At 44.0% G+C, this 25,309-nt stretch overlaps 2 protein-coding genes across 3 annotated transcripts in view; one reads left to right on the forward strand and one right to left on the reverse strand.

Annotated features, from left to right (window-relative positions):
• Positions 1-11,370, forward strand: part of LOC131890999 (uncharacterized) — a 16,337-nt gene extending 4,967 nt beyond the window's left edge. Inside the window, exons 2-5 of the mRNA XM_059240471.1 lie at positions 2,519-5,823; positions 7,165-7,498; positions 7,565-7,962; positions 8,038-11,370. Of these exons, the coding sequence (XP_059096454.1) occupies positions 2,621-5,823; positions 7,165-7,498; positions 7,565-7,962; positions 8,038-10,723 (6,621 nt within the window). The 5' untranslated portion in view covers positions 2,519-2,620 and the 3' untranslated portion in view covers positions 10,724-11,370. The remainder of the gene's footprint in view (positions 1-2,518; positions 5,824-7,164; positions 7,499-7,564; positions 7,963-8,037) is intronic.
• LOC131891000 (acetyl-coenzyme A synthetase 2-like, mitochondrial) overlaps positions 11,276-25,309 on the reverse strand; it is a 16,960-nt gene continuing 2,926 nt past the window's right edge. For both annotated transcript variants that reach the window (XM_059240472.1, XM_059240473.1), the window contains exons 4-11: positions 22,990-23,185; positions 15,354-15,533; positions 15,119-15,271; positions 14,786-15,045; positions 14,473-14,704; positions 11,964-12,124; positions 11,623-11,905; positions 11,276-11,552 (exon numbers count right to left, since the gene is read on the reverse strand). In XM_059240472.1, the coding sequence (XP_059096455.1) occupies positions 11,373-11,552; positions 11,623-11,905; positions 11,964-12,124; positions 14,473-14,704; positions 14,786-15,045; positions 15,119-15,271; positions 15,354-15,533; positions 22,990-23,185 (1,645 nt within the window). In that variant the 3' untranslated portion in view covers positions 11,276-11,372. The remainder of the gene's footprint in view (positions 11,553-11,622; positions 11,906-11,963; positions 12,125-14,472; positions 14,705-14,785; positions 15,046-15,118; positions 15,272-15,353; positions 15,534-22,989; positions 23,186-25,309) is intronic.

The raw sequence follows: 25,309 nt of genomic DNA on the forward strand, positions 1-25,309 counted from the left end.
GCTGGGTAGTTATTGTTTGCAGCCTAACTCGTACTTAAAATGATTAGCTACCAGATGAAGGGGAAAAAACCTACTTCTCTCATGCTTGTGAATCCAAAATTGCGCTTTATACAGACGTTGTCAAGCTGTGTTTGGTCGAGAATGAATCGAGCCGTGGACAAGTGAAATGCCAAACTTTCACTCCCGAAAACCGGAGTGCAATCGCAATCGATTTTGTTAGATCCTTAGGTTTCCAAACCGAGATATAATAATAGATAAGAAACGAAACAAACAGAGAGAGTGAGGAGGGCTTGATAACCATAATAAACCAACACTCGAGTCACTCGATTACAGTTGAAGGTCGTAGAACTGTGTTTCAGTCTCCTTCTCCCCTCGATCAGCTGTATCAAATGTCCGTCAGTGTGCTCTGCAAATTGTGGAGTTATCTCAGATTACATCAACGGATGAATTCAGGGAACTTGCTTCCCGAAACAACATGAGGAACCCCCTCGCCAGGCTTGACACCCTGTGTCCTACGGATGCATAATGCCATTTCATGCGTTGAAAACAAGAATGAATAACGTTCTATACCACGACCCGATTATGAGAATGAGAAGACGAGATGGAGAGTTGACAACGTTCTCACCTTAGTACTCTTGGCCTTGCTTATGTCGACAATCTCCCCCCCCATTGCTTGCTTTCATTTGCTTCAAAAGCCAACATATTGAATGCGAGGCACCCGAACGTACTGTACAGCGAAGAAGAAGAAGGGAAATGTAGCAGAGATTCAGAGCCAAAGAGTTCTCGTTTTCGGTTCCGATCATCGAATTTGGCACAGGCTTCTCTGCTTTTTCTTCTGGGAGTCCCCATATGTCAATCAGTCAAGGTCCTTATGTCGCTTGAAAGCGTTCGATAAATGCTCTCTTTGAGGTTGTCTTAGCCGATTCGAATGGATGGGACTTTGACTTGATCCAAGCCATTGGGTTTGATCCCTTTCTCTGGCCTTTGATCAATGGCAAATAAATCGAGTTCCATTTCTACTTCAGTGCCAATCTAAACTGACATTCATGCATGCATTGGCCACCCGGGAGTGGGGTGGAAACTGTTGGCTGTAGAATCCCTTGATATGACACTAATCTCGGGGTGATCCAATGGTCTGGGATCATCGATGCGTCATCGGCGAGTGGAACTCGAATATGACGACTTGCTCAATGCGCCTTTCGAACCACGATGACTTTCTCGCCCGTTCAGGTTCATATCTCTTGCTCGAGAGAGAACGAGGCCAGAATGAGGAATCGACTTCGACTCCATTTGGGGGGAACTTGAGATTTCCAAGACTTTGATGCATGGTTCTTGCGGCTGAACGGGTAATAACTGGAGCCCCTTAAAAGGTCATCTTTCGAGTGTTCAGACGACTTGTTGTCCAGGTTGAGTCTGATACTCTGGTTTGTTATGGTTGGGCGAGAAGATTCTTTGCCCATTTCCCATGGGAGGCATTGGGTATTGAACCTTCGCGTGTCATCCAAGTATCGTCCTTTCTTTCTATCTATCCATCGTTCCATTTATCGTTAGTCAGGTTGATATGTGGCATCGAACGAGGAGCCAAGTCTTAGTCTCTGTCGCTCTCTCCACTCTGTACCTTAGTTCATTTGTGAACTCCCAAAGGACCCGTGAGCATACATAGAATCAAAGATCTCGTGTTGTTGTTGTTGTTGAAGAATGGTGATTGTGGTGAGGATGGCGAACGAGGTGAGCGGCTGGCATTGCAGGATGTTGTGAAGGGACGGACGGACGGACGGTCGTTGATGATATCCGTTGAAACGCACATGCGGGATCGAGGAGCGTGTGGTGCATGAGGACTGACTCAGAAGGGCAGGCGACCTCCAGAGCAATGTCGACTGTGTCTCTCTTTCTCTCTTTCTTTCTTTCTCTCTCTCCCTCTCTCTCTCTCTCTGTCTGTTCATTCGGGAGTTCGGTAGTTCTTTCTCCCTCTCGTCTCCTCAACGGCGAATACTTCCTCTATGGATGGAAGATTGGAAGGCTTGGCGGGCTAGGCAACCCAACAAACTTTGGAGAACCGAGCCAGCTGAGCTTGTCCACGTTTGGAGAGAGCAAGAAGATGAGGACGGCCGAGGGGGGACTGTTTCACTGTTTTGGAGCGACACATTGTGTTCGGATTCGGTGCGTTTAAGTGACTGAGTTATATGAGTGAGTTAGTGAGTGCGTTGGTGGTATGTGATGTTGCGATGAAGAGGCAAAATCCTGTGTCTGCTTTGCATTTTCTTTCCCAACTATCCTTTGCCATTGTTACGGCATCAATCAGGAGAGTAACGATGTCTCGACTTATGCTTGTTTGGCTCATCTCGTAGGGAGTGAAGTGGGCTCTTTCGGAAAGGCAATCCTTGTGTCTGTTATGATTGTACTATCTAAATGAACATGATGTTATCCCATAGCTGTGAGTGAACAATCCCTCTCTATGTTGGCGTGATTGCATCAGATTGTGGCTAATTCTTATTGTCGCTCTTTCTTTCGGTTGCAGATTGTGTTCATAGGAAAGGCCAAGGGTGCCTCAAACCCCGTCCTATTTCCAAGATTGACGTGCCCGAGGTAGCTTGCCTTATTCTCTTAGAAGGCTCATATCATGAGCGGGCGTGGCCGACCCCCTGGGCGTGGCAACAGTCATCGTGGTGGCAATCGGTGGGGCAATTCAAATAACTACTATCATAGAGGCAGCGGCCGATCCCCGAGCAACTCGAGAGGATCTTCCCCTGCACGCGGCCCTCGTGGAAGGGGCAACGGTTTTGGAGCACCTCACCCAAGAGGTGGTCGAAGTGGTCACAGGGGAAGACCCCCGTTGAGTCATAATCACAAGAAGTTTCAGCGTCCTCCACCACCGCCTCCATCGCCGAACTCGGCCTCATCCTCGTCAGATCGGTCCAATTCAGATGTGAGTGGCTCCTCAGGATCACGGAAGCACCGAAGACCCAAGTTCTTGGACAACCCTTCAGCGCCGGAAATTGTTGAGAAAAAGGCTTTAAAGACTCCACCACTTCTTTCTCCCTCTGGCGTGTCGAACCGAAATTCCGGATTGGGATCTCCGGCCTCTCCAATGAAGAGTCCCGTTCCAAGTGGTGCTAACAACAAACCCGATTGGGAGCAGACCTCATCGAGCACCGAAAATGGCCACCGTGAAGAGGATAGCCTGAAATCTCCAGTCAGGGAGTCTGCTTCGAGCTCCAATGGAGTGCCCCTACCAACAACGTCAAGTGGTCCTATTAAGGACAAAATGACAGAAATGGACGGAGAACCAAGTGACGGGGCTGAGGGTGCTAATATGGTGAAAATGATCAAGGATAGTACCGTTGTCATTGGAAGCTGCTCTAGCGACGGTAGCTCCAAAGCTGGTCTGGATCAAGGCCAGACCACAAGTGACTCTCGAAGTAACTTGACTAATGGTGGTTCAGAGGAAGCACCACCTCCTCAAGAACCTCCCGCAAGTGGTGACTTTCGCCAGATGGTTTTCAAGCAGCTGTTGCGGGAAGACTTGAACAAGAAATCGGCTGTGAGTAGTGATAAGGAGTGTTCAAGTGTAGTTAAGAAAGAGACCTTGGATGATCTCAAGGCTTCGATGACTGACATTCTGAAGAATGTGATATCCAAATCCAAGTCAGAGACTCGAGAAGCTGGCTTCCACATGTCCGAGAAGGAGCTGCTTTCCAGTCTTACCTCTGATCCATTCCAGGACAGTGTCAAGACTATCCTGGAGAATTTTCTCCAAACCAAACTGGACGCCGGGAACTCGTCCAAGGCCCCTGAGTTCTCGGAGGAGTCTTCATCATCAATACCCAAGGTTGTGAGCTCGGCATCTGATACGGCGAATGACGACGGTTCCAGATCAGCTGATTCAAGTGAGGTCGTCACGACAGTGTCTCCGAAGCAAATCGATGCCACAGTTGAAGACTTGCTCAAGTCTCTTCACAATAACGTAATGGAAGAAAACGAGGGTGACCAACAGGCTGATTGTGCTGAGGGCGGTCTTAATAATGACAATGATCAGTCCGGTGGGATCGTTACTTTAGATAGACTTGGCAAAGGCATGGTGCCTTACAATTCTGTGGAAATTGTTGATGAGTCAGCTGATGATGAAAACAACAAGCATTCACGCCCGGCGACTCTCAACATTCAAGACATTGAGATGCTCGAGGAGCCACCATTGTCAGAAAAATCACCTTCCAAACCCAGCCTGAGCATCGACAGGTCCAAGTTGTTCTCACAGATGGAAGACAAGTTCGCCAAAGAAACCCATCTGGCTCTCAAGAACAAGCCCGTGTACAGGAAACGGTCCTTACTCAGTCCAGAACAATTGTCAGATAATGGGAGGTCAAATGGTTCGCCACCCCCTCCCGTGCTAACTCCAGCTAATGCAGACCAATCGTGTCTAGATGACTCGCAGCAAAACAAGGCCAAAATTGGCCCAGATCCATGCAATGATCGTGATGACAAGACAGTGATCCCGTCGGGTTCACCACAGAGACGTATGCCCAAGCCCATTGATGACATCTCCAGCCAAATCCATCCCATCGTTCTGGGAGGGCGGGACAAAGCTGAACTCCCAAGCGGGGACGATCAGCCCCCCAGTTTAGAATGCCAAGTACCGCCCCCAATCGATGCCATTGCCTCAGGCAACAGTCTAATGTCTCCTCAAGCCAGTCAACCGTCTATTCCAACCTCCTCAGAGCTGACGAAATCGCTGAGGAAGGTACGAGTTCGTAGAGCCAGAACCTCGTCCTCTGGAAATCCCAATACCGAAAGTGATGACTCCAACCTAGCCCCTCCGAGTCTCACGCTCTCGTTGCATAGTGGAATGGACGGATCCACGGTCAGGGATCCTTCGGCCTCTCCGACTCGAATAGTTCGCCCGAGAATCCTGGCCACTCCCAGCAAAACGCCGGATCCCGTCTCTCCAACTGAATCGTGTTCTAAAGGCCCAAGTGTTTCGGTGGCACCCTTAAATATCGAGATTCCAGAAGAACAATCCAGCCATTCGGTTTTGATGAGTCCAACGTCTTCGACATCAATCTCGAATATCCCCAAGCATCGGACCCTCCTCATGACTCCTGCTGCATCCGTCGAAAGGTTTTCAGTCAGGGAGCAGCTGCCTTTTAATCCAGCTGTCATATCAAAAGCAGATGCCTTCCATGCCTGTTTTGCCGTCTTCGAACGGGAGCTTAAGTCTCTTCAGACTCGCCAAGTCAGTCCAAAGAATGACCCCGAGGTCAATTGTGGATTTCCACTTGGGGAATCGAAATTGGCCCAGGGTACTTTGATCTCCCCAAATTTAAGCTCCACCTCTCAACAGCCAAAACCTCATGTCCCTCTTAAGACTGTGATTCGACTCCCAAAACCAATTCAAAACCATAATTCCTCATCGTCAACCTTGTCCTCCAATGCAACGGCTCCCTCTCATGCGATTCCCAATGTCGTCAATCCAACAGTTGATGCATCGGCTTGTCAATCGGCATCCAGCGCCGGTGGGAGTGGTGGTCAGCATCATTCCAAGAAAAAGAAAGGACGGAAATTGGGGCTAAGCCATCAGTTTGACGAGGTTGACGATCCCATGGACGATGACTTGGAAGCTAGACCTTCAAAAAGAGCCAAGAACACCTCTGGGATCCCTCCCACTCAAGAGCTCACCTTAGATTTGGAACGCTACTTGGCAGCTGATGACATGAGTGATGCCGACGAGACGAGTGGAGACTCACGGTCTGGTACAACTACTGGAAAGCACTCCCCTGACCTCGGGAATAACCTGCTCCAGGTCAAGTCGGATGACAAGATCCTCGAGTAAGTACTCAAATTGAAGATCAAGATTGGGATCCAAAACCAACCCCGTTAGTTGCACTCCGGATGTTGCCTGATCTGAGAGTTTCCTCATTTTTCCCCACTCAGGACTCCCTCTTTGATTGGGTCAACTGGGAAAAAGGGTATTGACGCGAAAGGAATGCCTAATCACCCGACCTAAAGAACAGTTCCACCTCCCCCTTGAGAAACTTTTCCAAAGGTCCAAAACCCTCGGACTGCCAACAGTTCTTGAAAACTTTTTTTTCGTGGGTAGGCTCTCCAAGAAAGATTGGAAAATCGATCACAATGCCTCCGAAAGGAATCAAGTGGGGATAGCTGCTTTTTAAAAACATTTTATTTGAGCCTGCAAGTCCTTCAGTTTTGATGTCTGTGCCCTATTGCCCACCTCCTTGTTTGGCAGAACTAAATGAAGGGAGGTGTTCCAAAACAATGGAACTCGTCGGCACTTGACCTAAATTTCCTGTGGGCACAATAATGATGCCGTAGAACTTTTGTAGTTTGCCCTCATTCTAGCCTTGCCTTGACAATTGGGGTCACGGATATTTTACCGCATATACAACAAGCATTCAACGTTGTTCAATTGTCGGCTAAATTAGACTTGTGATCGTAGTATTTCGATCCCCGATCCATCAAATTCAAAGACAACATGGTGCTCCATAATTACGACCAAAGCTTAAAGAGCGGGGACTATTTTAGTGTAACACTTTTGACCTATTTCAAACTGTCTTTCCCCTTCCTTGTCTTTCATACTATGATGATCCAGCGATGGTCATACGAGTTGAAAAGAACGCAGCTGTGACCTCAATTCCCTTACTGTTGTGGAAAGACACGTTGTATGCATTACAATTCCATCTAATATTTGGCTTTTGATTTAGAATTGTCCAATTGTTTCCAATTCTCATGCAAAACAGGACTTAGTTGGAAAGGATGCTTTTGTTCGTTTCAAGGTCAAATTTTCTCTTTCACATCAGATTCATAAGTCTTCTTTTGAGGAGTGGTAGGATCATCCATTTGGTGTTCATTATCCAATCTTGAGATGATTATCATGCTAGTGCAGACTGACTGACTCTCATATTTAAATGAATGACGAGCTTCCAGATGGAGAGTCTTCCATCGTTGAGCGAGGTTAGGGCTCAAATGTAAATTGAGAATGCACTGAGGATATTGTTCGCCTCAGTTGGGAAGTCCCCACTTTTCATGGAAGAAAGAATTTGTGTGACACAGTATTGCGAATTGACTGTGTGGTTTCATTTTGCTAGAATCGGTGACATTTTTAGAGTGGGCAACTCTCATTCATGGGTCTGATCCTGTTCTGAATTTTAGGTCGATGGTGGTTCCCGAGAAGGCGTCCTCGTTCAATATCCACCCGGGCCGATGTTGCTCGGACGTTTGTCATTATTGCGGCATGAAATTCGGCATGCTCGATACTCCTCTTCACGTGTCACAGCTGAAGACCACAGAGATCCAAAAATTCGCCACGGAATTCGCCTCCATTACTCCGGACGCGTGCTTGTGCGACAAGTGTTTCCGATACATAGACAGAACAGCCAAGGCCAAAAGCAACGAGCCCTGTTCCAACGAAGGAGGGTGGAGGAAAGGCTCTCAGGAGCGATCCGAGCGTGGTCGATCCTGTTTGGTTCGCAACTGCAATCGCGAGGTATGAAGAAGCCTAGGAGTATTTTGTGGTGAGCTCTTGTGAAAACCTGTGTCGATTTTCTTCCAGGTGATGACGTCGGTGAGCAAGAAGTGGCTTATCCGATTGAAGCGAAAGCTCTCGCGAAAAGTGACTTTGAATTGGGAGAAGGTGACGAAGAGCTCGGCCAAGTCCGTTCACGGTATGTGCACCAAGCACAATGCTTTGGTGGAAAGCTTCACCAAGTGTGGCCTGTGCAAGCAAAAGTTGACCATTGGCGGAATTTGCGGGTTGGCCATGCAAAAAGACGAGATCCGAGAGCTGAATGAGATGTTGCAAAACGATAATATCCCTGCGGATTTGTACGAGAACGTGTTTGTGTGCAAGCATTGCAAGTTATTCTGTGGCATTAAGAAGAAAGCGAAAGAACATGATTACCTCAAAACCAACAAGACCCACAAGGCTTTCTACAAGGAGCATCGTCGGAAGTAAGTTCTTGAGTCTTACAGTCTTCCTTTGACCGAGTTTAATTTCAATACTCATATTTGTTATCTTTGCTCCAGATTGCACGTTCACCTTGGAAAGGAAGATGGGTATCTAAGCGAAAGCCATTCTCCTAAGAAGATCAATCAAGTGATTCAGGGCGATAACCCAACGAAAATCACCATCAAGACAACCACTTTGGACGTTTCCAATGATCGACCAAGTCGTAAGAGGAAGACCAAAGAGTTTGCCTCGCCCACTAGTGACGCCAAGATCCTCGTCACGACCAACTTTGACGATGATCGACCGATTTCAACTCCCTCCAATGCAAAAGTCAACGGGCCCTCCACTTCCACTGCTCCTGTGTCATCGAGCTCGAATCCAGCCAAGAGTCCGGGTGTTCCTCAAGCTCCTAACGACAAGTGCTCGGTGAACATTCAATTTGATCAGAACACAAAGAAGCTTTTCCAGGACCTTCACCATCCGTACGGGAACTACACGAGCTTCATCCGACATCTCATCTTGCTAGAGAAATATTGGCGGAATGGTGACATAACCCTAGCCGAAACGGCTAATCAGAAAGCCTCTGTGTATGTCAAAAGTGTGAAGAACCGCATCGATGCCTATGAGGGAAAGAACAAGCGTTCGGATGAGGATCTCAGTGAGAGTACGCGCCCCGATTTGAGTGTTCCCTCAGCTCCAGATGTTTTGCATCTCCCAGTCATTGAAGATGAGGATGGGTCTGAAGTGGATTCAACTTACACCGAAAAGGAGCAGTCCGTGTCGCCTACTCAATCGGCCAGTCGGAAGGACAGCACCGATTCTACCATCTTGCGGATCCCCAAGGTGCCCATTTCAGGGACAGGGACGAACTCGAATCAAACCTTGCCTGCCGAAAGCCCTGCCAATTTGCCGACCAAGATCCGAGTCAGAACTGATCTCATGCATTTGGGACTGATGGCCAAACCGCCCGAGCCTAACCTGATGAGCAATCGTGGCCCTGTCCGATCGATGGAACAACTACCGCAATCCGTATCGGTTAGTCCTCGGAAGGAATCTTTTAAAATTGAAGATTTGGTGGCTCCTTCCAATGCACGGCAGTTTACTCAGTCACCAACCCTGACTTCCACTGTACCAGGTGGGCCGCTGTCTGCCGACGGAGTGAGCTCTTCGCAATCTAGCTTGCTTCAGATGTTGAATGAACCACCAGTCTTCAAGAAGAGGGATCCTCTGGCCAGTCTGGGACGAATGGATGGAAGTGGACCTTTATTGGGGAACACGTCCTTAATAGGTCCAGCCAGTGCCAAGGCCAGGCACCAACATCAGCAGCAGCACCAACAGCAACAACATTCTTCGAGCAAGCCCAGTGGCGGAACTGCCAGTCAGCATCAGCAAAGTAGTAATAGCCAGTTATTTAAGAATGCCAGTGATTCCGGCTCAAGCGCCATCCCTTTGACGTTCAATAACAGTATTGCTGAAGTGCTTGCAGCCACGGCTGCTGCCAACGCCAAAAAAGTGGATATGATGCATCGCACCTCAACAGCAGAGAAAGCCAATTCACGCGTGGTTATCACTCCGGTCACTGCCGGTCATAAGCCGGACTCCCAAAGAGTGCCTGATATCAGCTCTTTGACAAACTGGATGATGACGGAGGGAAAGAAATCGTCCACTAATTCAGCATCGTCAGGCGGTGGACCGTCGGCCTTTAATCATCACAAATCCCCATCGACCAGTAGCGGGGGAACATTTAGCTTGCAGAAAAGTCAGAAGGTCAAGGCTGCTGCGGGGAGTGGCTCGATTAGTAATTCAGGAGTGTCCAACATCCATCCACTCATGGACATGAGTAAGCTGTTGCAGACTCAGAAACCGGGTCTCCCGCCGCACATCGTTGCTCAGAGCTCAGTACCCCATAGTGGCGGAAACCCGCCCACTCCTAACAAGCCTGCGCGCATTGTTCCCAAGCCCGGTCCCCTCTCCCAACAGGTCCGCCCTGTTCAGCTGGGCGGAGGGAAAACTTCCACAACGGCCAGTGCTGTCCAGGGGATACAAACGGTCAACAAGAAGAGTCTAAATACGGTGCTCGACCGGTTGAGTGGATTAAAGGGAGTGTCGACCATAAGCGGGAGTCCGACGTCGGGATCGGTGCCTTTGTCCTCCTCGACAATCACGGTACCAACGTCCTCTTTCAAAAACACCTCGAGCTCCTCGCATCATGGAGGCAGCAGCTATTCCTCGAGCTTGGTGCAACAACTCAATGCACCCCCCATGAATAAGCCTTCTTCGGCGGGAAATCGAACCCAAGCTAACAACACCAGTGTGACCAATGCTCAGGCCAGAACCACAGCTAACACTGCCAACTTGGCAAACTCATTCTCGAACGCAGCGCTAGCGGCCGGAGCTCAAAACCTCTTCGGCTTTGGTAGTCCGATGGTTGGCCAACCCATGGTCCAATATCCGTGGGCGAACAGCCCTAGTGAGCAACATCAGCAACAGGCAGTCGCACAACAGCAACAGCATCAACAAGTTGCGGCTCAAGCGGCCATGTTTTTCGCTATGGCTGGGCTGCCCATGTCGAGTGCACAAGAGTTCATGAATTTGAGCTATCAACAACAGGAACGCATGCTAGCCAGTTTGACAAGTGGTGCCATACCCAATGCGGCCACCACTAGTGGCCAGTCACGGATCCGCGCCCCGCCTCCTCTAACGCACATGGGTCGACCTGGGGCCGGTTCAGCAGGAGTTCTTCCTCGACCCAAGAAGGATTAAACAATCCGACATATCAAGTCTCCTGGGTCGGCCAGATAACAGTCAAATTCTCAATGCCGACTGGAACTGCTTTTCCGTTGTTGCTTTTAATCCCTTGAGTCATGAACTCATGCTGACTGACTGAGGCTGTAAAGGCCTTCATTTAATTCCTCCCTTCGAGGCATTTACTTCGTGGAAAAGTCCTTCATCCCTCTTTGCTCAGCTGTCAATATTGTGACAGACTGGCGATATTCATATTCTTGTATTTATGTGGTCAGAATCAGGAACACTGGCATGAATTCCGTCATTCTGGTTGACCAGTTAAAACCTCCCCCCCTCCTTCTCCATGATCAATGTCAAGCCAAAAGATTTATATCATCATTGTCAAAAACCCTCAACGCAAATCAGATAACGAATCAACTCGAATCACGATAAATATACATGCAGCCACGCAAGACGCCGATCACTGAACCTGTTCCCGTTATGGAATCAATCAAAGAACAGAGTCTGCACAATTATCAACCACGATCACCCACAATCCATGATGAACACAACAATGATTGACTCCTTGACTAAAGCCGAACTCCCGAAAACCTATTTTATTGATTGAAAGTGATGATGGATTGATATATAGCCAAAAATGATATAATACAATTTTTGATCGAAAACCTCAACTCTTTTCCCAGTTGGATTGCTGGAGCTCCTCGTGATTTTTCACAATTTCATCTACCACGCCAGGATCAGCGAGCGTAGAAATATCCCCCAAATTGTCCTGATTATTTGCTGCCACTTGGCGTAAGATTCGCCGCATGATTTTGCCAGATCTGGTCTTGGGTAAGCCAGAGCAAAACTAAAAAGTAAAACAGTTTTCGTCTGACATCGAGATCATTCCAATGACAAATAATGAATGAGAATCCCACCTGAATATGATCGGGAACGGCAAATCCAGAGATTCCTTTTTTCACCATTTCACGAAGTTGCCCTAGCATCACTTCCCTTTCTGTGTCCACGTGTTCCTTCAAGACAACGTATGCGTACACACCTTCGCCTTTGATGGGATGAGGAAAACCGACCACAGCCGCTTCCGCCACATCATGATGCTCATCCAGGACATCCTCGACTTCAGCCGTACCAAGTCGATGACCAGTCACATTGATGACATCATCCATTCTACCCGTTATTTGCCAATAGCCCTTGGGGTCTCTGCAATTGAAGGTATTAATTGATCCTACTCGTGTTTTAGGATCAAAGTACTATATACCTGTGCCCTCCATCGCCGGTGAAAAAGTAGCCGGGGTATGGTTTAAAGTAAGTGTTCACATATCGTTCGTGGTCTCCAAAGATGGTGCGAGCCATTCCTGGCCAAGGGGTTTTGAGGCAAAGCGATCCGTTCAAATCTCCTTTACCGGTCAAAACATTACCCTAGAACATGCAATACATGGCATTAGATTTAAGGCCCCCTGGTTAACTAGGATTTAAAATGATAACTCGCAGGGCTTTAAGTGAAATATTTGAAGTAAACTTGAGTGAATCATTTCCATAGGAGGGTTTTGTAAAGCAACGAAGACTTCACTTTTCTAATTATAGGTAGATGTGCTGTAAACTTTTTATTCCAAGTATTTGATTCAGATCAAATTTCATATCGTTTCTTTTATTTTCTCAATTATCATAAATATAAATTGCAAGGACGAGAAAAGTTGAACTACGAAATGGCCTAACGGTTACTTGAAGAAACAAATTTTTGAAGTAATCTTTTTCACAGGTGTGAAGGATTGTGGTACTTTTGCAGCACAACGAACGAAACCGTTCTGTAAAATACAGGTATGTTAAAAGATTTAAAGCTCGACATGCGCAAGGGAAAAATAAATTAGAGGTACTATGTTATGAAATTACCTGCATTCATGTTACAATCTGTCTTGGTTGTTCACATTTCATTTCTGCCGGGACTATTTGAGAACTATTTGACGCCATGATTTCTCGAGTTCGAGTTCACAGTGTTTCCTTGACAATGATTCCAGAGTTAGGACAAACATTAAGACCAAAGGATTTTGACCCGATTTTCTGCGCCATTTCACGTGATTCCAACGCATCAAGTAAGTATCAAGGGTAACAGTGTCAGTTCACCGGTCCCTTGCTTCAGGATGTTGTTTTCAGAAGAGTGTCTCATTTTTTTTCAACCTAAATATGTATACATCACGCATGAAAAAAGATGCTTTATAATTGTATATGCTTATCATTTTAGGATATTCCCGTCATTTTAGCTACTTTGAAGGCAAGAATGAGAAGGATGTCAAATTCATTCCTGTAGTATCTATTGGCTTTAATAAAAATGATTGGTCAAGGTCCTCGCGAAAACTGAAAATCAATCCCCAAGATTTTTGGGCTGTGACTCTTTGAGCATTTCTTGTTTGAATAATACTTCTTGCTACACATTGCTCTAACACTTCCAAGGAATTTGATCACGAATGTTTCAAACTTCATGGCAAGATACTGTACTGCTGTGCCACTGATGTTTTCTCATCGAGTTCCGGCCAACGGTTTAGTTGGCTTGTGACCACCGTAAGGTAACGGAATCATATCCGATTCATTTACTGCGCATCATAATTAGACTTGAAGATTAGAATGTAAATCATCAGTTGAAAACGTTTTTTTTTATTCTGGTTCACATTGCATGTTTAGGTTCGTTTAGACTTCTAGGTCCGTCAATGTTCTGGCCACCCTGAAGAAAAAGTTAACTGATTTGTTGATGTCTATGTGAAGTTTTCCATCAAAATTAAGTTCAAGGGGCCTTGAAGAATAGGGTGCGATACTTGAGAAAAGGAGAGCAAGACAAGGCTTCTTGGTACCGGTGCAAGGATGGCTCAAAATTGAATTGGTACGGAGATCTCAATGGAGGCGAGCGCTTTCGTTTTATCCGTATATCTGCAGTTTTACGCCATGCAGTTCTGCGTTTTGTTATAACATCTCGTCCTTAACTCAACCTGGTGTCAAACCTTCGAGGGTGATCTCGAAGTCTGCCATATAGCTGCGTCTTGTCAAGCATTGATCATAGTTCAAAATTGATTTCAAGTGTTGGGATTGAAATGGTTTTTTCGGCTCTCTTTTATAGAGTGGAATCACTTTTTGAAATTGGAGGCTCCTCCAAAACCAAAGTAGTAATTAAGTAATGATTATAATCGGGTATAAAAAGACCCATTCACATCTTTTTAGGTATTTTTCCACCTATATGAGGTTGCTCCTCAGCATACAATTTCAATTGCATAAACTAAATTTGACCAACTTCGAGATAAGTAGTCACCTTTTCAAGACAAATCAGGGCCATGTGGCAAAGTAAACATCAAAGTAAATTGGTAACATTTTCTCAATTGCAATGGAACTCAAGACAAGTACCACAAGAAAAAGCACAACCCACATTACAAATTCTTTTGCAAGATTTTCTCGACATTTTTGAATCAAATCACGATTTTCCATGCTTCATTAGTAATAAATTAAAGCCTCTTTATCGTCTTTTAACCAAATTCTACAAGGAGAGAGACAAAAAAATTATGAGCAAAGAATATGTGAATTAATCACAACAAATTGCTCCATACTTAATCATATAAACGAGAGGGAGACAAGATTATGAAATGAACGGTGGATTGTGCCTCAATTTCATTCTGATTTTGATACGGAGTGCTAGCACTTAAGACCGACTACATATGCTCAGTTAATTGTTCTTGTAATGGATCCAAAACTCAAGCTATTGGGTAAAGAAACTCGCCTTATTTTACCTTTTCGTCAAAAAGAGTAGGTTCGATGCCAAACATGGGTCTCATTGGCTTTCCAGGAAGGATTTCTGCTTCCTCTTCTGAAGGCCGTGGCGTTAGACAAATTCCACCCGTTTCTGATTGCCACCATGTGTCCACCAAATCGCATCGACCTTCCCCGACTAAGTCATTGAACCACTCCCAAGCTTCCACGTTGATTGGTTCTCCCACGGAGCCAAGAGTTTGAAGAGAGGACCTGTAATTAAGACCATTCCGTCCCATGGAGATTACGCCCATATCTTTAAAAACATCCAAAATCCAAAAATGCAGGTCTCACCTGTCGTATTTGTTCACAAACGACTCCTCGTAACGCAAAAGCAATCGAATAGCCGTGGGCGCTCCGTAAAATTGGGATATTTTTAAACGTTCCACTGTTTCCCAATATCGCCCCGGGTCCGGATAGGTAGGCGTACTTTCAAAGAGAACAGAGGCTCCTCCGTTCAACAAGGGACCATAAACCACGTAGGTGTGTCCCGTCACCCATCCAATATCAGCTACACAACCAAAAATGTCTCCAACTTGATAATTGAAGGCTGTCTAATGGGTCAGATGAAAGGGTATGAAACGAGACCTTCGTGAATTGTTTTGGTATTATTCCCCCTGGACTGACCTTATGAGTGAATCCTGCGTAGGTCAAGTAGCCGCCCGTGGAATGAACTAAACCTTTGGGCTTTCCCGTGCTGCCAGAGGTGTACAAAAGAAATAGCGAGTCCTCCGATTGCATCGACTCAGGAGCACATTCGGATTTTTCTTGTTCCATGAGCTGCGCAATAATCAGATACGGGGCATGAAGAGTGTTTTTTTTTGTCAAATATATGTACGTGTTTGTAAGTATTAGGTCTCACGTCTTGAAAGTAGAAATGGTTGGTCGCCATTGGAACCTCGGCTCCAGTCCGCCTCATGACAAACACGTTTTTGACGGATGGGCATCTTCCAAGAGCCTTGTCTACAGTTTGTTTCAAAGGAATGGTTTTACCACCGCGAACTCCTTCATCAGCCGTAATCAAAACCACGGCATTACAATCCTAAATGAACCAACACAATGAACAATTCAAAGTGTACCATTTGGTTAGGGGTAGAGCCCTCTAGGTATGGTTAATTTTCGTTTTAATTGGGTTCATTTGCACTCATTCAGGGCCACTTATGGGACAATGCAGCTTTAGAGGACATTCATTCCTCGTATTTTCTATTCAAATATGCGCTAAACAAATGTATAATTTCACAAATATGCTTAATCAGTTGCTTCTGGTTCGAGTGTGGTTGTGGGGAGCGATTCCGAGGAGATCGGGGAATAGTTTAGATCCAGTGTTGGACGAGTGCCAAGAGAATCTGACAAAATGGGCGGCAAGCCTATTCCGCGATGACCATGGCGAACTGAACGTGTTGGCTTGGTGGAAGGCCAAGAAGATGACATCACCTCCTCAATGGAAGATTCCTCTCCCTGTCCTTCTTATGCAGGTGAAACAGGGAAGGAGCCTTGTAAGAAGATCTTGATCTCCTTGGCCTCTAACTTGAGCCGCTTGGCCTCGGAATCAAGCTCCGTAGCACAGGCCTCTAACATCAATCGCTTCCCCTCGATCTTGGCAAAGTTGACTGAGACATTGGTTTGTTGGCAACCAATTTGCCGCGGTGAGCAATCAAATTGCAGGCCCAACGCCTTTTGAGCGGTCAGCGTGGCAACACGTGACGGTTGAAGACGTTTTGATTCGTTGTAGCGACCTCGCTATAGTTACTAGAGTGGCACAGTACAATATAGGCCAGGGCTCTAGCATAGGACATAGATTTCTAAACACTGGTTGACGGAGGACCAACAGTACAATGGATGGTCTCAGGGGGAATTGATCACAAACTAGTTTATTGTAATGGTTAGCCAACCGACTGGTCGGTCGTCCGACATCCAGTGTCTAGACATCTATGACGCAGAGTACGCCATGAAAAGCGACCAATGACGGGCACAGCCTTTCAGATCCAAGAAGCCAAATTTCATAACCATGGAAAATAATCGGAAATTGAATCCTTTTCAAAAGGAGTGGAAATGCCGTGTAGAAAATTGCTGAAGTGATTGATTTTGCATTTTTGTTTGAATTTGGAGCACTTCAAGAAATGTTTTCAGATATCAATAGAAAGTTTAAACCGTAAAATGTTGCCTTTTTTTGTCAATTTATAGCAACGCATATCGAATCTAGACAATATGACGAGCTGCACCAAATATGCGATGTAATGATGAAACATTCGAAATTTCGTTTCAATCAGACTCAAACGCGCTTGAATGTGGGCGACATGATTGCACCTTTGGGTAATCAAATGAATGAAAATAATATGAATGAAAATACATGTTGAGCCCCATCACACCTCCATAAATGTCTTGTTCTCAAAAAGCAAGCAGACAACTTGCTCAAACCCGTTAAATGAAATATGCCATAGTAGAGCTATAGGCACCTTTAAGCTACAGCTGACTGATGACGTCATCTTCAAAAGCAAAGGTAAACAAATCTCTTGGGCGGTCACTTTTCCAGCGCTACTAGGACTATTGAACACATGTAGCATTCATTCCTCCAAAATTTCAATGAACAATGTCGCCAAAGCCAGGTAGTCCTTACTGTTTAGTGGTTTTGGGCCATCATGATCAAAACTCCAAAGAATAATCCACAATGGAATCTATGGATTGAAGCTGTTCTGCCATTACACTCAACGTTCAAGAATTCTGGAAGGATGGATGAATCGCATCCACGGGAGTCTCTTACAATCAGTAGACTCGGGCAAATTTTATTCAGAGTGGCCAACTCTTCTTAAAGATGATGTTCACCCACCCTTTTAGCCGTCCGCTTTTCCGGATTGGCCGAGGATAGGGATCTCCTTCCCAAATTCCAATTTGATTTCCAGACCAGCTGCTCTACCACCTTGGTAGTTACTCTCCTCTATAAAATTGTCCAATCTTTGTGGATCTCTCCTCAAGCACCTTCAACCCAACTTTCCTCCACCAACCATCTCAAATCATCAATAGTCAAGGCTAGGGCTAGGATCGAAAACATTTCCAATCGACTTCCAATCAAGAATCTTCCCTCTCTAATAGTTCTTCAACTCTTCCGGACCTACATCAACCCAATTTTCCTCTACTGCCTTCCGCTCAATCCGCCCTCAAATCCGCCGATGCCACCTTCACCAAATTCCTCAAACGATTTCTGTGCGTTCCCCAATATGCCAAAAATGCATGGAAGTATTTTTACAGCCAAACATCGGGCTGACCAGGTTAGTGTCCCAGTGTTGGGAACCTGACCTTTCCGGAGGTGATGTCCGGACACAAGTTGTCCTTCTCGGTCAAGGACGTACTAACACCCTACTGTCCTTGGCCTGACATCCCTTCGGAATATTGGCGGTCACGCACGTTTTTCCGGCTCCGGTCCAAATGTCATCAATGGCGGGAGCTGAAACAGGATCTGTTCAATCTGACCCACCCAATCTTCCGTACTAATCAAGATTTTCATCGCTTGTCTCTACCCAACTGTTTATGTACTGGCTGTGATTTGATTCTCCTCTTCACTTTTTTCATGTAGACTAAGCTCGAAGTATGGAACCCTCCTAACAGGGGATATTGGCCGTATAGACAAAGTGCAAAGAAGAATCCCTAAGTGGCACAATTCTTATCCGGGCAGAATATCTACACTTTCCTCAAACATTAAAAGTGAGACGTACTTTCTTGGACTTCCCTCTTATGTTGAAGGTGTGCTTAAGACTGTTAACAATATCACTTCTTTGGGATCACCAATCTTTGCAATCACTTTTCTTAGCTCGTGAAGGATCAGATTTGATGAAGACGCGCAAATTAGAAAATGGGCCTTTTTTGGAATGAAATGTCAAATCTCGTGCACGTTACCATTCTTTTTATGCGTTCTGCTTGTATATGGAACACTTATGCTTGAAACATTCTTGAACAGTGAGTGCGTTTAAAAAACTTTTTTTCTAGCATGGTTCTAAATTATTAGTCCATTATTAAACCCCTTCTGTTATCATCAATTCGATGTTTGAGTAGTTCACACAATAAACAATTCTAGTCATAATTAGTGTGATATCTCATTCTAGTCTGGTATTTTATCGTTCTCACCATTTAATTCAAATTTTCTGGAATCGATTTCTGCCTGCAAGTGCTCATCTGCTTGTATTCATGTGGAAAGGTGTAAGAAACAAATTCAGCATTTCAAGATACTCGACTTCACACGCGAAACCTTTTGCAACATAATGACATAACGGTTCAGCTTGCTCAATTATTTACATAAACTACAAGATTCGAGTCTGATTAATAATGGTTGACAATAAGTATTAACCTAAGATTCCAGTCAAGATGGAAGACGACTGTCGCAAGAATCTCCGTCGATTTGATTAAGCTATTGTATTAGGAAATGAGATGTGACAAGTGACCGCCCAAGAACGAATCAAAATGGAGGTTTCGTGACCATTTTTCTCAGAAGGTTGAGTTTGACATCAGCTTAAAGGTCCCTATTGCATGGCAAGCGGTCATATTTGGAGAGTCCATTCAGAATTTGGACATATTGTCAAGATTCAGATTCAAACCAGATATTGAGGTTTACCTCGACTGCAAATGGAACTTTCTGACCCCAATGACAGCTGAGACGAAAACATGCAACAGCAGCGACCTCAAACAATCTATTTATTATGGCAAGGGCTCGGAAAAAAAAATCTTTTTGAGGGCCAAATAATAACTAAAAATATTTTTTGAAACCATGGAATAATTTATTTTTCCCCCAAAAATCTTAAAATAAAAAATATAAGGCTGTTTAAAAGCAAAAAAGACAACATGAAACTAATTTTGCAAAAGTTTAAAGCAATGGGGTACCCCTACGTGGCTGTTGTGAACGTAAATTTTGAAACTTGTATTTTTTTGTATCGTTCCACTCCAACACCAGCGAGGGCGATAGAGGGGTATTGGAAATTAGAAAAGTATAATTTGATAACAGTCTCATCGAGGCCATTTTGGTACACGTCAGATTACGAAGAGCATTTTTGACCTGTTTCACGGTTGTTTGTTCACGTGTTGATACGGGCAGTTGGTTCCAGTTGGCGACCGAACGCACTGCGAATGCGTTTCTCCTAGACTGAGATCTGAAGGGAGGTGTCCACAACTCATTTCGCATGGTAGCTCTAGAATTTCTGAACATTTTTTCCTTAATGTAATAACATGCAGGATAGTCAACACCGCCCAGATCAAAATCTACCAGACCATGGAGAGCTTTGAATGTCCACACTAAGTCACATTTTTTTCGCCTCTCCTCAAGGGAGTCCAATTTTAAAATGGACAAACGCTCCAAGTAACTGAGGTTGCTATCCAATCTACAAATTTGTTTGGTGAACCTTCTCTGGATTGCTTCCATTGTATCAACATCCCGTCTTAAGACGGGGGAAAAAGCTGGAAGGCCATATTCCAGAGTGGGAAGGACGTATGTCTTGAAAAGGCTAATTAATATCTCCTTGTCCTTTGTGGTGAAGTGCCTCCGTAGCATACCCACCAAGCGGTTCGCCTTGATACATTGTTCAGAAACATGGTCACTAAACACAAGCCGATGGTCAATATTGACCCCCAGGTCTTTATGCATTTGAACCCAAGACAATGCCACACCCGACAACGTGTAGGGCGAGATTGTGTTTGATTTACCAAATTGTTGGGCGAGACACTTTTTCACATTAAAGGTCATTACATTCTTATTCGACCATTCCCCAATAGCATCTAAGAAGCACGGTCTCATGGGAGTTGTTGACCTTACGAGACATCCTTGCATCGTCAGCAAAAAGCCGAAGGGATGACCCATGAGCAACGTCCACATCATTCACGAAAATTAAGAACATTAATGGTCCTAGAATGCTTCCCTGCGGAACTCCCGCGGTAACCTTAACCCAGTCGGATGAAGAGTCGTTGACAACAACCCGCTGCTTCCTGTGGTCCAACCAATATTTGATCTAGATCCACAAATGGCCAACCACTCCGATATTTCTGAGCTTATTCATTAGAATATGATGTGGTACAGTGTCAAAGGCTTTTGAAAAGTCAAGATGAATGACGTCAAGGCATTCCCCTTTGTCTAGCACACGTGAGACATGATCCATATGTTCAAGAAGGTTGGTGATGCAAGACCGACCACCACGAAAACCATGTTGCCTATGATTGAGAAGGTCGTGTTCAACACGGAAGTCCACGAGCCTACACTTGACGATTCGCTCCATTACCTTGCCACAGACCGACGTCATAGAGATAGGACGGTAATTTTCAGGAAGTCGTGGGTCCTTCCCCTTAGATAGTGGGCAAACATTTGCAAGTTTCCAATCACTTGGGACTGTGCGACAATACTAAATTTTACGCAGTCACATTTCAAAATGTGCGTTTACAAAACTATCTGATGATCGCAGTAGGTGCGACTGGGACCAAATCCCATTTCGAAATATGGGATTATGAAGTCATGCAGGGGTATCCCAATACCAACTGCTTTAATATAGTTCAATCTGTGAAATCTAAAGCGTTTGAAGCTGTCTCCTAAGTTGGAACCCCAAATTACTACCCTAATCCATGAAGGTCTCTAGACAGGGTGGGCAATTTTGAGAATTAGCGTGACTTTTGGACAAAAGTGTCCAAAAGTGTCCAAAAGTGTCCAAAAGTGGACAAAAGTGGACAAAAGTGGACAAAAGTGGGCAGAAGTGGGCAGAATGTGTCCAAAATTAAGTACAATTGTGCAAAAGGGGATTGACAAGCAAACACTTTTAAACCCTAAATCATGTTATTTCTTTACCAAATCTAGATGTGAACCAGCAAATAGAATCAGTAATCAATAAAATCTAAGCTTTCTTCAAACACATAAATATGAAGTAACAACTAGCCTTTTCACTAACGTTTTTAATTTCCAAGATATACACTTAACGAAATTCGTTATCTTGATACAATACAGCTTCATAAAGTCAAAACAAATATCTTTAATATATTTTGAATGTTAATAAGTCAAAGCCACACTATAATCAGGGCATTTGGTGGCTGGGTAATTTTAACAAAGATTAAAAAAAATAATTTTAAAAAAGCTTAGGAGCTGAATATCAAATATCCAATAATACTTCTCATATTTGTAATATACATAACATATTTATAAGGAGTGCATGAATTACACTTTTATAATACATCTAAAAACTAAGATATATGTTTCTTTAAGAAACATTGGGAATCTCATTTCCTGACATCAAGCGCATCTTTAAAAGTTAAAAATATGCCTAACAATGTCTCAATTAACTTACTTATGGAAGAAAAACCATAAGTATAGGAAAATATGTCATTATTAGATTTTAGCAATTCGTAAGAAATTCAATTTTTAATATTAGTACTTTTTAAGAAGAAATCCCAAATGACTGATGATTTTAAGTAAAACATTTTTGCAAAAAGTTAATAATGTTGAATAAATGAAGCCAGATAACCAGAATATAATGTTTAGCTATTTCAGTTTTTGAATCCTTTGCAACAGCTGCATTCTACTAGAGGGAGACTTTGTTCCCTGCTTGCTTTCTAATCTAACGTAAGAAAAAAAGAGTTAAGAACCTGTCTTTCAAATACCTTTTTTGGGTATGTTAGAGGTATATGGCAAAGGTTTTAAAGACTTATCTTGCTCTTGGAACCATCAATGAGCAATTTTTGAAGTAGAGGATAGGTTTCATACAGAATATCCTTTATATTTGTAGTTTTAAAGGTTCGTATTTTTGGACACTTTTGGACACTTTTGTCCACTTTTGTCCACTTTTGTCCACCCTTATTTTTGGACACTTTTGGACACTTTTGGACAGGGGTGGACAAAAGTGGACAAAAATGAAATGCCCACCCTGTCTCTAGATCAAATTTTGTCGACCAAAGCCTCCAAATGGAGGGAATTCTTCTCAATTTTGCTTTGATCGTTTCTAGTGGTTGGTTCAAATATCTCCTTCACTTCACGTAATTCCATGTTTGAAAACATTACCAAGGATCGCACTTTAGTCAAATATAGAGGCGTCCTTACTACAGTACTATGTGGTACAGTAGTGCGGCGACATAAGGTTGACGTAATCTATAGGTTGACGAAGTCCTTTGGTGTTTTAAGTGTTGTAATAACAATTTCTGTCCGTGCATTGAAGGGATACAATTTGTTTAGTCAACATATTTGGTGCTCTAATGCAAAGATGCGAACAATATATCATTAAAATCAACATAACTCCTGCTAAATAGTGATGTAACCAGTCTGCCAGCTCCAGTACATTCCAAACCCCTGTTGTACTGTTTGGTTTTTGGGTCGGAAAGTGCCTAGACCTGATCCAAAACAAAAACCAACCACTGGGCCAAACTGAGTACTATTGAAATAGAAGTTTGTGTCACTGACAGATTGGTTTCAACAACAGCATTGCTACCCGATTTATACCATTCCATTCTAGTCCCCATAAGAAAGATCATTGGATCACATATCTTACTTGAACACGCGTGGCAATTGCATCAGCTGAAAACCCCGCGAAGATGACGTTGTGGATGGCTCCAATTCTGCTACAAGCCAACATGGAAGCCACGGCCAATGGAGACACGGGCATGTACAGGGCTACCACGTCACCCTTTTTCACATTGTGTCTTCGAAGTAGATTGGCGATCTGGTTGGTCATTTGGAAGAGGCTCCTGTCCAAAACGAAAGGGTGAGAATCAAAAACAGTGCAGTCATGTGGCTTCTCAAAGAAAAAAATTGGGACCCCTCTGGCATGCTTTTCCAATCTGGCATGCTATCATATTTAAATTAAAACACTTATTTTGCAGTTTTTGACCTTGAAGAGCCAACCATAAAAGTATTTTAAAGATGAGTTTATCATGCTGTTCACAACTTTCTCCAACATATTTTTGTTGTTGTTGTTGTTGTTTATTCAGGGACTCTCAGGGATAAAAGGGGACAAAGCAAAATAAAAAGAACGGTAAAATTAAGGCGAGATCTGTAGGTCTTCCCATAAACCGAAAGGTTTGTTTTAGTGAGAAGACCTGTTGACTAGTGATGACTGTATCTCGTGATGGCAGACTTCATCTTTGTCCTTGGTTCGGGCACAACATCTTCCCAATCATTTCATAGTGCAGGGTCATCACTCTTCTGGAGCTCGTCATTTTCAATGTCAACTTTTTGCCTGGCTGGGCTATTCCGTTGGCAAAAAAGCATTCATTGTTCACGCAACTGGTTGAGTATGAGGCCGTGATTGCTTCCGTCAAATATAAGGTCCATACCTTTACTAATTTGGGAAAAGTATGAACTGGAATCTTGTTCTCTGTCAAATAATTGCTCCACGTATTGGGGAGTGCAAATAATGGAAGACGTTGGTACCAAGTTAATCGAACAAGTGGCAAATTGTATCGAATCAAACCTCCCCTAGTTGCTTTGTAAGAAAATGAGTTTATGATTGCAGGTACATCTTCTCGCAAGCAATTGAACATGAATTTTAACCTATTAACTTTGACTATTTCCTTTACTTTTAATATCTTCTAATTTCTAAAAACATGACGAGTGTGAGACTGTGATTTAGCACGAACCATCCACCTTATCACATGTTTTTGAAGAACGGCTAGACTTTTCACAGCTCACCTTTTTTCACCAAAAAATGCAATGCCATACTCTAGCCGGCTCTTGATCAATGACTTATATAGTGTGCATCTCAGTTTACTTGGAATTGTTTGTTTGGCCATGAAAAGAGTACACACAATTTTTCTTACTGTGTTGTTGACTAGTCGCACGTGCTCCTTCCAGTTGATTTGGTCATCAAGTATAAGGCCCAAGAACTTGAAAGATTTCTCATTAAACCTGGATCCAACTTGTTAGATGTCAATACCATTAAAATTCAAAAATAAATCATCAGCGAACATAGTCACTTTCAAATTGGTCGCATTTGGATCATCATTAATAAAGATCAAGAACAGGAGAGGGCCCAAAATAATGCCTTGTGGAACTCCACAATTCGAAGTATTGATGTCAGATAGACGGTTATCAATTTTGACTCTCTGTCGCCGTCCAGTTATATAATTCCGTATCCATCTCACAATATTATCAGGCAGATCCCTCAAAGGGCGCTTGTATCAGTAGGCGTCACTTTGTAATCCAGCACTTTGGTTCCACTAACATGATGTTAATTATGCACTTGGACATTCCCCTCTGCTTTCTTTACTTGATTCATGGAAATGTAATGCTTCCTCTACAGGGTGTAAAGAAATTAAGGGCCTCCATGGCTGTTTTTCACAACATTTCTCCATGCTCAAAGATTTTTTTGACATTAAACCACAAGCATTCCTTAAGAGAAACTGTTAAGTACCTAGTGACATATTACAAATGGTCTATCGATATCCTGGAGGCGATGGGTAGCCCTCTGATAAAGTGCCGTCAAAACAATGTCTGAAAATTCAAGTGAGCGCAGTCTGAAGGTCAGAACCAAGGTTAAGGGCATCCTGAAGGCCGGTAAAGACAAGGGAACGTTTGGTGAGCCTTTCAGTGATCATCCTCAAACGATTTGAGAGTGGAGATCCTCATGCAAATGCTATAAATCCTTTTAGAACAGACCAGGCTAATGGCCGAAATCTGGATTTTCAGGACTCAATCTTTAGGTGGGCAAACATCAGAAGGTTACCAATCTCCTTTGGAGTGAATTCGGATCATTCGTGGTATGGTGTTAGGTTTTTCAATAATCCCTTTTATTAAAAACTGGAGATTCAATCTGATCAAGTCATTCTTTGAGTTAGGGGGTTGGATTTTCAGAAGCGACAAAGAGCGGCCCT

This window comes from Tigriopus californicus, chromosome 11 (assembly GCF_007210705.1).
Source record: "Tigriopus californicus strain San Diego chromosome 11, Tcal_SD_v2.1, whole genome shotgun sequence".
Classification (NCBI taxonomy): Eukaryota; Metazoa; Arthropoda; class Copepoda; order Harpacticoida; family Harpacticidae; genus Tigriopus; species Tigriopus californicus.